Source organism: Nicotiana tabacum, chromosome 24, assembly GCF_000715075.1.
Source record: "Nicotiana tabacum cultivar K326 chromosome 24, ASM71507v2, whole genome shotgun sequence".
Classification (NCBI taxonomy): Eukaryota; Viridiplantae; Streptophyta; class Magnoliopsida; order Solanales; family Solanaceae; genus Nicotiana; species Nicotiana tabacum.
Window position 1 is genome coordinate 85,342,216 of NC_134103.1, and position 15,286 is coordinate 85,357,501.

Sequence of the window (15,286 nt, forward strand, 5' to 3'; positions counted from 1 at the left end):
AGCCACTCCAAGCCTGCCTTGCCTGTACTCTTCCAAAACTCCACCGAGATTTCATCTGGCTCGGTCATTTTGGCCCTCCTCATCTTACGCATAGCCCCCTCAACTTCATCAACTCTTATCCGCCTACAATACCCAAAGTCACAACGACTCCCGAAGAGTTCCAAATCACCCAGTACAATGCTCTTGTCCCCCTCCTCGTTCAAGAGACTATGGAAGTAGGTCTGCCATCTCCGACAGATAAGCCCCCCATCCAACAAAACTCTACCTTCTTCGTCCTTGATGCACTTCACTTGGTCCAAGTCATGCGCCTTCCTTTCTCGCGCCTTTGCTAACTTGAACAACCTCTTATCCCCACCTCGGCCCTCGAGTTCCTCATACAAACGACTAAAAGTTTCAGTCTTGGCCGCCGTAACTGCTAGCTTTGCCTCTTTCTTAGCCAACTTATAATACTCCCTATTCGCCCTCTTCTCCTCCTCATCTACACTTTCCACTAGCTTCAGATACGCTGCTTTCTTGGTTTTCACTTTTTCTTCCACCTCTCTATTCCACCACCAGTCTCTCTTGTGACTACCAAAGTAACCCTTTGAGACCCCTAATACCTCTCTCGCGGCTTCTCTAATGCACTGCGCAGTCGTGGTCCACATAGCGCTTGCGTCCCCACTACTCCTCCAAGCCCCCATAGTCACCAGCTTGATCCCAACTCCTGCGCTTTAGCTTCCGTCAAGGCTCCCCACTTGATCCTATGTTGGCTATACATCTCCCTTTTCCTCCTCTTCCTCGTGCTCTCAAGGTCCATGACCATGAGCCTATGAAAGGTCGAGAGGTTCTCACTCGGGATGACCTTGCAATCCATGAAAAAATCTCTATCGGACTTCCTGCAGAGTAAATAATCAATCTGAGTCTCGGCCACCGAACTCAGGAAGGTGACCAAGGGCTCCCTCTTCTTCGGGAAACTCGAGTTTGCTATCACCAAATCAAATGCTCTAGTAAAGTCCAGCAAAAACGTTCCTCCTCCGTTTCTATCTCCAAAATCAAAGCTACCATGCACATCATCATACCCCCATATGTCGCTCCAATATGGCCGTTGAAATCTCCTTCTATGAAAAGCTTCTCGGTATACGGGATACCACGCACCATCTCATCCAAATTCTCCCAAAAACGCCTCTTGACTTCCTCATCCAAGCCTGCTTGGGGTGCGTACGCACTGATTATGTTCAAAGTAAAACTTCCAACAACTAGCTTAATAGTCATCAACCTCTCATTCATCCTCCTAACCTCCACCACTAGTTCATGGCGATCCTTATCAACCAAGATACCTACCTCGTTCATGCCCCCTACCCTCCCAAATTACCAAAGTTTGAAACTACCCACATCCCGCGCCTTATCTCCTATCCACCTAGTCTTCTTTACACAAGCTATATTAATCTTCCTTTTCTCGAGAATCTTCGCTAACTCTACAGATTTTCTAGTCAAAGTTTCTATGTTCCAAGACCACACTCTCAGCCTAGTAATTCCCTTAGCCCTTACAGTATATGATTCAAAATTAAATTCTCTTTTCTCACAAGTAACAAAGAAAATAACAAGGAGAGTATTCTCAATTACAAATTTACAATTGCCTTTAAAAGCTATCTCTCCTTACTCCACTTGCTTATAAATAGCAACCAAAAAAATATCCCTTTTTATCCATTCTCTCTTCTTCTTTTTAAATAAAATTATTAAAAATTTACACTTTCCTTTCCTTTCCTTTGCATTCTTTCCCCAATTAAACCCACGCCTAACTTTTAAAGATTGAAAGAAAGAGAGGTAGGCAACACATTACACCAGCTCAGTCGCGGGATCAGAGCAGTTCCATTCTCTACTTCATTACTGAAAAGTTGATAAATATTTATTGCACTCGATATTTAAATTAAATTAAACAGTTTAACTTTAATAGTTAAATCTTAAAGTAAAAATATGTATTATTTAACTATAATTAAGTAATAAATTTTTGTATGACAAAATATCTTATATTTATTGATCTGATATAAAAATGAGAGCGGGAGTAGACTTTTATCCATTGGTCATAAGTTGTAGAATTGCACAAAATACAAAACTGACCGAACAATTGAAATTAATTGTATTTACTAGTCGAAAGTATATTATATATAAAAAACAAATATATATTTTGTCGTGTACCTCACCTCTAAAACACAGTATCCTGAGGTCCCACAATATCACTAAAATCCAAGCCCACTAAACAGAAGATATACTTTGTCCACAAATAGTGGGGCCCACTTCGTATGTGGTCGTACGTACGTTCCTATGCTTTCGGGTACAGACCATCTAGGGAAGGTCTTTTCTAATTTTCATCCTTTAGAAAGGAAAAGAAACAAAAGTTAAAACAAGAAAAAGAATATATATTATATACTATAAAAAAAAGAGTGAGGTCATTTCCTAAAGTTTCTTACACCCATAAATATTCTCGAACTCTCTAATAATTATTATCTTTTAGTTTTCTGTTTTTCACAATTTAGAAATTTCTCCTCCTAAATAAATTTGATGTTCAATTTAGAAGACATGGAGTGGAACTGGCTGAAGGATTTCTTGAGAGGAATGATAAAGCCAATTGCAGCACTTGCAGTTGTATTTATGGCTGTAGCTTTGTCTTATGTACAGAAACTGGGATTGGAAGGTGAAATGATTTACTCAGTTTTCAGAGCTTTTGTTCAACTATCCATTATTGGTTTTGTTCTTCAATTCATTTTCAGTCAGAAGAATGCTGGTTGGATCATTCTTGCTTATCTATTCATGGTATGTAGTATGTACTCCTTTTCTTCTTCTTTAGAAAATGAATCAAACAAATGCAGAAATATATAATTTTGTTACACTTATGTAATTACTAAATAAAACCGTAAAGGCTTATCTGATTTTATTTATTTTACTATTTTTCTCCAATAAATAGTGAATTTCTAGAATTGATTTTCCTTTACAAATTTTACAAAAATCGCTTGAGATGGTTTAGTCATATAGTATAACTTATGTCGATTTCCACATGTACGAGATCATAGTGAAAGTGTTAAATGAACAAGGTAAGCTTAAAAAAGAAGTTGTACCGAAATAAAATTCCTTCTCACTCAATGAAAGATAAGGCACTATAGAATAAAGGTATGTATATAGAGATGTTTATGGTTCGGTTTGGATCGATTTTTTTCTAAAAAGAAATCAAATTAAGTAAGTCGGTTCTTAAAATATTGGAACCAAACCAAACCAATTAAGTCGGTTTTTTAGCGATTCGGTTTTTGTCGGTTTTTATCGGTTTTTTGGTTATTTATCGAATTTTTTCTTAAATATGAGACATACACTACCAAACACATATTCCGGCGACTATATTTTCAACGTAATACTATCAAACTAATTGCTCTTTGAGAAATCTATCATTTACCATGATATATTGATGATAATTGAATTGAATAGTGATGAATAATTTAAGTACTCAATTAAAAATCGATTATTTTTAACAAAAAATAATTCTTGTTCTTAGCAAAAATAAACTACCAATCAAACTAGAATGTAAAGGCAAAGAATTAGATTATTGTAATAGCAAAGAACTAGACTTAAAATACAAACGACTAATATGCACCATAACATTTTAGAAACTTTATATAAAAATATACATGTATATATGTGTAATAATAAATTTAAATAGTTACTTCTATAGTCGGTTTGATTTGGTTTTTTCCGGTTATTTTTTGATTAAAACCAAACCCAAACCAAATTTGATTGGTTTTTAAAATTCAAAACCAAAATCAAACCAAACCTAAAAAGTATCGGTTTTTTTCGTCGATTTGATTCGGTTATCGGTTTGGTTCGATTTTTCCGATTTTTATGAACACCCTTATATGTATATATGCGTTCTAGTCATGTTAGCACATTTATTATAGGTCCTATATTTCTAAGAGTCATCTAATCATGCCCGGGATTTTTTTTATTTTTTATTTTTTTAAAAAAAAATTCATTCACCCAGACTTTCACCTCCTGCGGTGATGGAGGGTTTTGGCATACACCTACCGTGTATATTAACATCCAAAATGGTACAAAGGAGGGGGACATGTGACCTTACCTCTTAACTTCCTAAATCAGAGAGTTGGACATTTCCAAACTCTTAGATATTCTAGACTAGGACTACTATTACAGCACTAGCCTGTGCAAAAAAGCGTGAGATAAATTAAGTATCCAATCTCCCTCCAAACTAGGGCTGCTTATCGGGCGGATTGGGCAGTTAATTACTCTTAACGGTTTAGCTTAACGGTTATCGGCTTTTAAATGTATTAATCCGCTAGCCACCCGATAAGATATCGGGCGGATTGGTATCGATTTAGCTCTTATCGGGCGGTTTATCGGCCTAATTAAATCTATATTGCGTGCATTAATTGTTTGTTGACCGCCTAGCATACAAATTCATAATAGGAAATTACACATTGAGTCCAGACAAATATGTCTGCTAACGCCTACATAAAAATGATGTAGTGTGTCATGTGTTGTAGAGTAAAAAAAGTAGAACACATTGTAGGCTAGATTACATCCCAAAGCAGACTACATATGAGTCCAGACATACATGTATGTTAACGCCTACCATTAAATCCCAAAGCAGACTACATTACATGAGTCCAGACATACATATGTCTGTTAACGCCTAGCATACAAATTCAGAATAGGAAATTCCAGTCTATATTCAAAGTGAGTCCAGGATACATATTTCAAAATGATTAATCCATAAGTGAGCAGAATACACAGAAATGTTTGGCCTGCAGCTAACGCCTAACAAAGCTTGAATTTATGCAGCTTCAAAGTTCAAACAACAACTTCAAATTTCTAACTTAAACTCTCAACCAGGCATTTCACGCTATATCATTAACCATACAAACAACACCGAGCAAAAGACAGTTATGTATAGAAAAAGGGATGGATTATAAGCAGTAAACAATTTACAGGAAACGCAGATGCGCTATTTCCCCAGAACATAATTCAAGACAGTACTATCGTCAATATTGTGGGATAAAAGTTGTGGCAACAACACTGTTGTTCTTCTATTAAACATAGACAACATGCATTAGTTTTAAAAAACAAAAGTAGAGGTGAACCAAAGACAGCAGCTTAAACAATCTTATAGTAGGGTGAGAGAATAAGCTAAGCTAATAGCTGGAAGAAGTGGAAGAGTTTTTGATATTTAATATATATATGGATAAAAATAAATTTTATATATATATATTCTTAACGGGTTAACGGATTATCCGTTAAGAAAATTGAATAATCCGCCCCCAAACCGATAAGCCGTTAATAAAAAAATTTCAATTTGTTCCCCGTCCGTTAAACCGTTAACCCGATACCAATAAGCCATTAAGCTTCGATTTCGATTCGGTTTTCGATTTCGATTCGGTTTGTAACACCCCTACTCCAAACATCTATAAAATACAAGTCAATGTACATCATAGACATGCCCGGGATTTATATATCACTAGAAAATATAGATAAATTCTAGTATTTTTTTATTTTTTTATTTTAGACCATAAGGGTCTAAGATAAGGTTAAACGGAGTGACATGACTAGTAACAATTTATATAGTGAATATTTAACTTATTTTAAATTGAAGCATATTTAATATTGTTATTGTAGTTTATTACTATTTCCTCTTGTTTCTCGAGGTCAATTATTTACCAAAGTCTAAAGATATAAAACCTATTTCATCAAGATTCTCCTCTTCTTTTCGCGTTAAGCAAAGAATCATTCAACAAATACATGTTTTTCATTTTTCTTATTATGATTTGGTTGGTTGCACTCCTATTTTATTCTATCATTATCTATTTGATTACAGAATCCAAAAGGAATTAAATAATGGTATTCTTCTCCCACTTGCTGATTCTGTAGTTGACTTTATTGCAATTGGCATCCATGTTCTCTTTTTTTCTTTTTTAGGATTTTTTATACAAATAGCCATCCGAATTCATTGTTTACTTTTCTTAGTCGATATACATAAATTATACACTAATTATATATATTTATTCAAAAATCATGCAAAGATTATATCCATATTATACATCCACCAATTATATTTAGTTTAAGCAGTCGGATAGACGGCTATTTAGTTTAATTTTTCTTTTCCTCTCCCTTTGAGTATGTTAACCTTCTAAATCATCTTTTAATTAGGCAGTCTTTTTGTGTTCGATTAGAAAAAGGTATTTTGTCCCCTAGGGGACATCCGATAAAATTAGAAAAAGTATTTTTAAATAAAAGTTGAAAATGGCTTCCCTTAGTTTTGGGCGGGAGTGATGTTCTTTAATAAATATCTTAACTCTGGACTTCATATCCTTGTTTCAGCTAATAATTATACATTATTATCAATTTTTATACAAAAAAGATTCATCAAAACATTATCAAATTTGCTAAAATAGTACAATGTATCAATTTTTAATCAATAAAAGTTTTATTTTCCGGCCAAAGGCAGCATGATGTACTAAACTCCCGTTATAATAAAAAAAATTTATTTTCCGGCCAAATATCGGAAAATGTAAGCCATTTTCTGAAAGAGATTTTTGTGGAAAATGACTTATGTTTTACAAAAGACACCTAAATCTAGTCCTTTTAATATTTTAGGCTTCTTAACAAACACTTTTCAGAAATTAAGCTTACTTCTGTTAGTGGGATCATAATCGACGAGGTGAACACCAAAACTACCAACAATCTTGACTCCAGATTTTTCAACAATCAAGGAAAATAATTAGAAAATATTTTCTTTTCACAAGTGTTTATGCTGATTTTCAAACCAATTACACTACGAATATTTTCTTTTCGGCTGTCAGATTGGTTTGCGTGTTATTGTCCCTCCCCTTTTTCCTTCCTGAGCCAAGGGTCTACCGGTAACAGTCTCCCTGTCTTTTTAAAGGCAAGGGTAAGGTCTGTGTACACTCTACCCTCCCCAAACCCCACTTGTGAGATTACTTTGTTGTTGTTGTTTACACTGCGAATATTGGCCAGTATATATTAACTAAATCATGGTCTCATTACTAATGATTTTATGGCATCAAATTAAGTAGATAATTTTCTTACTAATTAAAATTTGTTGATTATGCAGGTTACTATTGCTGGTTATACGGCAGGACAACGTGCCAAACATGTACCAAGGGGAAAATATATAGCAGGAGTTTCCATTCTTACTGGAACTGCTATCACTATGTTTTTATTGGTAATTTTGAATGTTTTCCCTTTCACTCCTCGCTACATCATCCCCGTCGCGGGGATGATGGTTGGCAATTCAATGACAGTCACTGGCGTTACAATGAAAAAACTTCGCGATGACATCAAGATACAAATGGCCCTGGTACGTCTCATATCCCTATCGATTAATCGTCACAACTTATAAGTTCTCTGTTTCAAACATCTTCTAAAAGTAGACGATAAGTTTGACATCTTAATACATGCAACATCTCTATATTATCCGAAATTTCTCAATTTTGACTTCTGTTACACGTTTGGTCTTATTCATACTCTTGGCAAATCGTCTCATATTTTTTGTTGCTACTAATAGTCACAGAGGGGGATCCAGAATTTCAAAAGGATGGGTACACTATTATGAAGAAGTGGATCTAGAATTTATATTTGATGGTTAACTATAGTCTCGTACCCTGAGCACACCATACTTTTGAAATTATAGTTTCAAAATTATATTCTTTTTGAAATTTTAGTATTTTCATTTATATATCTATATTCCGTCAATTTCACTTGTAAAAGTGCACCCAGTAATTATTGCACCATAGAAGTCTTTGAGCATAGGTGCACGCACATATATGTTATATTTCTTCAAAATTTACCCCTTAACTTAAACTAGTTTAAAATTATCCTCAGGGGAGCTCCACACGGGCAAAACGAGACTTTTTTCTAACAGTGAAGGTATTATTAGACCAAAAGTCTAACATATCTGTAAAGTTGATCAATTTCGGATAGTACAGTGGCAAATTTGATCATTTTCTCTCTAAATTCCTGCCCAATCACGACAAATTTATTTAATCTGTAATAATGTTGCTATACTATTATGTTCAATTTTGGTATATGGCACTTTTCGTACTATGATACTCAAAAAGTTTTCTTTTTTTGGCTAGGTAGAGACAGCCTTGGCTCTAGGGGCAACGCCAAGACAAGCAACAATTCAACAAGTGAAAAGATCGTTGGTTATTGCTTTATCTCCTGTGTTGGACAATGCAAAAACAGTTGGTCTAATATCGCTTCCAGGTGCAATGACAGGACTTATAATGGGAGGAGCATCTCCTCTTGAGGCAATTCAATTGCAAATTGTAGTAATGAATATGCTTATTGGAGCTTCTACTGTTAGTAGTATCTTCTCGACGTATCTATCTTGGCCCTCATTCTTCACAAAAGCTTACCAGTTAGAAACCAAGGTTTTCTCTTCAGAGTGAAAGTCATTTTTCCTGTTTTTGCTCTGTTGGTCAATCTCTCATTTCAGTCGAAGAACTAAGTCCCTTTTTAATAGATTTTAGAGTTGACAACAAATACCTTGTCAAATGTTGCCTCTAATGTTATTTTCTTGGATGAAAAACTGAAGCTTGCTACAGATTTCTTGTTTAGAGATAAGGTCCATCAGAAAAAGCCTCCCAAGATAGAGATAAGGTCTGCGTATACAACTATATATTATCTTCCCCAAACTCCACTTTTGGAAACTTACTGGGTTTGTTGTTGTTACTACAGATTTATTGTGCGTATATCATTATCCAAGATTAAGAGCTATGACTAGTGGTGGCAAAATGGTTAAAAGAAAGAGATTTTTTCGTTCTTATACACTATTTGAAACCTTATTACCAAAAATATCCCTGTTTTGGAATTTACCCGACCTAAACATGTTTTAGCTACAAAAAATATACATTTGTTTAAACTAGACTCCTTTCTGCGTTAGACTTCCTTATTTATACACGCGATTTTGGGATAACTTATATTTCAGTTAGAAATTTTAGACGCAATCATCGCACCATAATTAAGGCAAACATATATGTAAAATGCTTCTATTACTCAGATTTTCTCTGGTTATCATCGCACCCTAATCAAGGCAACATATCTGTAGAATCCTTCTATTATGCAGATTTCCTCTGGTTTTCCATAAACAAGTCAACAAACTCAAAAAAAAAAAACTTCTGAAGAAAACAATTGCAAACATTTAGCTACAATTGAATTGAACTTCGCGACATAATGTCAAAATTGGTGATTATGCTTCAGCTCAATGGTCGGTGGGATAGCGTTGGGAGATACAAAGATTTTGATGTTGACAGAATTATAGTCAATGAAGATTCAAATTATAGTCAAATGAATTCCGCAATTGCAGAGCATCTAATGATAGATAGCTCGGCAAAAATCGTCGAAATCAAATACACTGTCAACGAACGTTGTCCTCCAATGAAAATTCGGAACGATATGGGAGTTCGAGTGTATATGGAGACTAAAAAGGAAAATAAAAACTTAGGAATATATCTGTTGTGTATAACAGTACGTGATTTCGATTTGGAATGCAGTATGTCGAATGCGAGCACAATTGCAGGTTTTCTCTGTTTTTCCAATACTGATATTTTTCAATTTCAAGTGTTCTACAACTATACTGCATAGCAAATGTAGTTTAACTGTTATATCTCTAAATACAATTGAAGTTTAACTGTTACACATTACTTAAGGTTTAAAAAAATAAAAATGTGATCACAGAACAAAGTATCTAAAAGTATTCTGTCAAATACTGAATACTTGAATATACAGAGTTCTGAATTACTATACTTTTAATTGAGTACAGGTACTTCTGATTATCGTAATAATAACATGGTACAATTGTCAAGCATTTGTAACACAATTCGAGAAGTATCAGGAATTGCGAAGTTGATTGATATGCCAACATCTCCGGCAATTGTGGAATATGAAAGTATCATCATGACAGAACATACGCCAAATGTAATTGAAGTAGGCCAAGTTTGCCAAAACAAGCAAATAATTATCAGTACAATAAAGCACTATTCTGTTATGAATAAGTTTCGATTTAGGGTGAAAAGGTCTAGTGCAAGAAGGTAGGAACATTTTATTTGTCAAATTCATATTGTGTATAAGTTATATATAAATTGTATATAAATTGTTTAAAATAATTTATTGTGCATAAATAACCTCGTATTCTGTAGCTACAATTTGCATAATATTTTTTAATTATTTTTATTTTGTAGCTACTGCCTCGTATGTGTTTGGGACAATTGTACGTGGCACTTCAAGTCCACCAGCATAAATGAATCAGCATTGCTCAAGGTTCGAAAATTCAACAGCTTGCACATATGCTCTTTGATGAATAATACATACATACAACACAAACCAACTGTCATGGTAGTTGGCAGCATGGTGATGCCAAAATATGCGGATCCTAAGACAATATACATACCAAAAGATATACAAACTGACATGTTGTCGGATCATGGTGTGAAGTTAACATACATGCAAGCTTGGAGAGCAAAGAAAAAGGCTTTAGGAATTTTTGAGAGGTCATCATGTTGACTCCTACAGCCGCTTGCCGATTTATTTCTATATTCTGGAGAAGACTTATCCGGGATCGGTAGTGAAATTGCAGAAGACTGAAGATGATTGTTTCTTGTATGCATTTGTTGCACTTAGTACGTCCATCAAGGGTTGGGAGCATTGTAGGCCAGTTGTAGTAGTTGATGGCACCTTCTTGAAGTCGGCATATAGGGGAATCATGCTAACAGCTAGCACAATGGATGCAGCAGGTAATGTAGATTAATTGTAAAAATATTGTAATAAAGTTGTTTCTGAGACTGTATTTTTTATATTTTCAAGTTTTATTACTGAAATTGAATTTTTTTTTGCTACCTATGTGATAGGTAGCATATTACCACTAGCATACGTCGTTGTTGATTTAGAAAATGACGCATCATGGAGGTGTCTTTTTGAGCAATTCAAACATGCATATGGTAAAAAATCAAATATGTGTGTTATTTCAGACCGGAATGAGAGTATATTGAAGGCAACATCTACTATTTATACCGGCGTGCCACATTATACTTGCATGTGGCATATTTGGACAAATGTAAGGTCAAAGTTCAAGAAAGGTCATCTAAAGTTAGGCGAATTATACTTTGCCATGACACGATCATACACGCTTGATGAATTTAATAAAAGAATGTCAAAGATTGAAGAGATCGACACACGTGTTAAAGCATACCTATACGATATTAGCTATCTGTAATGACCCGGCCGGTCATTTTGAGTATTACAACCCCGCTTCCCAATTTACTGCTCAAATTATACTTTACAGTTTTTGTGTAAATTGCTAAGGTAAATGATTCGGGTCGGTGAGGTTTTGGAATGAATTGGAATACTTAGTTTCAAGGTTTAAAGCTTAAGTTAAAATAGTGAGTGGATGTCGACTTATGTGTAAACGACCCCGGAAGGGAGTTTTTATGATTCTAATAGCTCTGTATGGTGATTTTGGACTTAGGAGCGTGTCCGAAAAATTATTTGGAGGTACGTAGTGGAATTTGACTTGAAATGCCGAAAGTTGAATTTTTGGGAAGTTTGACCGGGGGGTTGACCTTTTGATATCGGGGTCGGAATCCGATTCTGGAAATTGGAATAGGTTCGTAATGTGAAATGTGACTTGTGCAAATTCGAAGTTATTCCGGATTGATTTGATGTGTTTCGGCACAAGATATAGAATTTGAAAGTTCAAAGTTTATTGATTTTGAATTGAGGTATAATTCGTTGTTTTGATGTTATTAGGTGTGATTTGAGGCATCGCGTATGTCCGTATTATGTTATGGTACTTGTTGGTATATTTGGTTGAGGTCCCGGGGGCCTCGGGTGAGTTTCGGATAGTTAACGGATCAAATTCGGACTTAAGGAAATGCTGGGACTGCTGCCTACTGGTGTGATTGCACCTGCAAAGATTTTGATTGCAGGTGCGAAGCCGCACGTGCGCGCAACCACTCACGGAAGCAGCCAAGAGTGGAACTGGACAGTGCTTGCAGGTACGAAGAAATTGCCGCATCTGCGAGGCCGCATGTGCGAAGGGGTATGCACATCTGCGAGCCCGCAGATGCGAGAAGGGCGCCGCAGATGCAAGATTTGAGAAGGCCGGCTGTTTTTGCAGGCGCGCATTTTCGTACGCAAAAGCGGATGCGCAGGTGCGAGCCCAGGCATCGCAGGTGCGGAAATGCCTGGGCAGTGTTAAAAACGTGAGTTTCCGAGATTTTTCTCATTTTGGTCATTTTGGAGCTCGGTTTGGGTGCTTTTGGAGAGGAATTTTTTCTACACAATTTGGGGTAAGTGTTCTTGACTCCCTTGTGATTATATTTCATGAATTAATCTTTATTTTTAGTGTAAGATTATCGAATCTTCAAGAGAAATAGAAGAACATTTCTATAATGTCACAAAATGAATTTTTTGTGTTTGAATACCGATTCGGAGTCGGATTTGAGTGAAATTAGTATGGTTGAACTTTGTAATTGGATGGGTTTTCGTATTTTGTGAGTTTCGTCGGATTCCGAGACGTGGTCCCCACGGGTGATTTTTGGGGCGTAATTTAGGATTTTGTGGAAAATATTAGTATTTTGATATGGAATTAATTCCTATAAATTTTATGGGCTGAATCAAATTAATTGTGACTAGATTCGAGCCGTTTGGAAGTTGATACGCGCATATTGGAATTTCTGGAACATTGTTTAGCTTGCTCGGCATTGGATTTGGCTTGTTCTAGGTAAGTAACTCTTCTAATCTTGGAGCTGAGGGTATGAACCCTGAATATATGTATTATGTGAATTGTTGGGATGTGACGCACATGCTAGGTGACAGGCGTGTGGGCGTGCACTATAGAAATTGTGACATAATTATTTTTGTCGAATTTTGTAGTTAAATAATCTTGGCATTTTCCATGCAGTTTTATGTGTTAAAGAAATTGAGCTGAAAAGCATATTAAAAATCATGTTGAGGCTATGTGCCAGTATTATTGGGACCCACAAAGGTCATATTACTGTGAATTATTTGTTTTAAATTGAAAATTCATACTCACTCATATTCATGTCATTACATATCATATCTCAGTCTCTGTTGTTAATTATTGATACATCATATCATCATTTTTGGGCTATTTCATGATATTGTGAGCCCATGAGAGAGAGACTGGAGAGATTAATGACTGAGTGAGGCTGAGGGCCTGATTGTGAGGATTATTATGTGGATCGGGGTTGCCCGCCTGCAGCAGGCCTTATAGGATTTATTATAGCACGTGAGTTGTCCGTGCAGCACATGAGTTGTCCGTACGGATCCAGATATTATTATAGCACGTGAGTTATCCGTGCAGCACTTGAGTTGTCCGTACATATCCAGATATTATTATAATACATGAGTTGTTCGTGCAACATGTGAGTTGTCCGTGCAGATTAAGCGTTTAGGCTGTAGGAGCCCCTCATGAGTCTGAACAACCCCAGTGAGCGCAGGTACCTACTGAGTGCGAGTGCCGAGTGCGAGTGTTGAGCGATTGGGAGGAATGAGTGACTGGGAGGACTGAGTGAAATGATACTCTGAGAGTATGCATATGATTTTATCACTGAGTTGCATCGCATTGACATGCACACATTACATACATGCATAGAGATGTATTTTCCTCATGCTGTACAGTATCACATCATTTATGATTTCTCACACATGTTGACAGATGGGCATAGTGAAGCATTTGTTTTACACGGGTTATCTGGAAAGAAAATGAAATATCTCATTTATTATTGAAAGGATTTTGAAAAAATTACTGTTTTCAAACTTATTCATATTTTTGACAACTTCGGTAAACGATTTGGGTTTTTCACTGATGTACTTGAAAGGAAGAACTATTTTTAGAAAATCATGATTTAGCTGAGCATTTTATTTCTGAGTTACTTCTTGTATTATTTGCTTTATGTTGTTATGGAATATTGTGGACTATTGGTGTGGGACCCGACCTTGGTAAAAGCTCGTCACTACTTTCAACCTAAGGCTAGGTTTGTTACTTACTCAGTATTACTTACTCAGTTGTACTGATACTACACTTCTGCACATTGGGTGCAGATGTTGGCTGATGTTATTGATGTGCTCGATGGTTGCCGGATTTGAAGATGTACATGCGTTCCTGTTGTAGCTGCCTCTTGTTCATGGTAGCCTTAGATTTATAAAAGCTCTGTTTATGTACTATTCAAACAGACTACGTATTTATTTCATCTCCGCTTTGTAAACTCTATTCTTAGAAGCTCGTGATTTGTACTACCCGTTCTTGGAAAATGTATAAGATTAAGATCTTTAGTTACTTAAATTGCTTTAATAATTGTTATTGGAATTGGATAGTTGAAAGTGGCTTACCTAGCGGGTTGGGTTAGGTGCCATCACGACTAGTTGGATTTTGGGTCGTAACACTATCACAGATGGTCTCGAGTACATGCTACGGTGAACAGAACATGAACGATGACATCAAACATTGCAGAGTCCTTGAAGGCAGTAACCAAAGATGCAAGAGAGCTGCGCGTAGTTGAACTATTAGAGTACATGAGGGCTCTTCTTGAACGTTAGACTAATGAAAAGTTAGTGAATGCAAAGGGTACATTCACATACCTTGGAAAAAAATACAACAAAGAGTTGGAGGATAACAGGACATTATCGCAGAAGATTAGAATAAGTTTTGGCCAATAACATCAGATCATTTATTTTATCAAACTAAATATATATTGATAATTGTAGACATGTTGTTGTATAATTTGTAGTTATTTTGTCTTTTATCTGTAGCTGACAACTTGTTGTGTGTTTGTAATAAAATTGTAGGTGAGGGCTTCAACAAATTACATCCATACTATGATAGATGGTGTGAAGCGCTTCATTGTTTGCCTTCAAAACAAGAGATGTAGTTGTGGACAATTCCAGCTTGATGAACTTATTGTCCACATGCTTTGACGGCTTTGAGACACATGAACGAGTCTTATGAAAACTATTGTTCTCCTTATTACACGGGGGAGAGACTTCTGCAGACTTATGAAATACCAGTAGACCCGCTTCCTGATGAAAGCAAATGGAATGTGCCACAACATATAGCAGAAGAAGTTGTAATGCCACCTACTAGGAAAAGGCAGCCAGGGAGACCTCAAAAATAAAGATACAAACCATATGATGAAATAAATACAAAGAAATACAAGGTTTCATGTGGCAATTGCAGAATAGAAGGGCATAACAAAAGATCTTGTAGGAA

At 35.9% G+C, this 15,286-nt stretch overlaps 1 protein-coding gene across 1 annotated transcript; it reads left to right on the forward strand.

Moving 5' to 3' along the window:
- The first annotated feature begins 2,418 nt into the window (after positions 1-2,418).
- LOC107784480 (protein ALUMINUM SENSITIVE 3) lies at positions 2,419-8,731 on the forward strand. The gene is made up of 3 exons (XM_016605618.2): positions 2,419-2,790; positions 7,109-7,354; positions 8,133-8,731. Exons 1-3 carry the CDS (start codon positions 2,539-2,541, stop codon positions 8,445-8,447), a joined length of 813 nt encoding a protein of 270 aa, XP_016461104.1. The 5' UTR covers positions 2,419-2,538; the 3' UTR covers positions 8,448-8,731.
- The last annotated feature ends 6,555 nt before the right edge of the window (positions 8,732-15,286 follow it).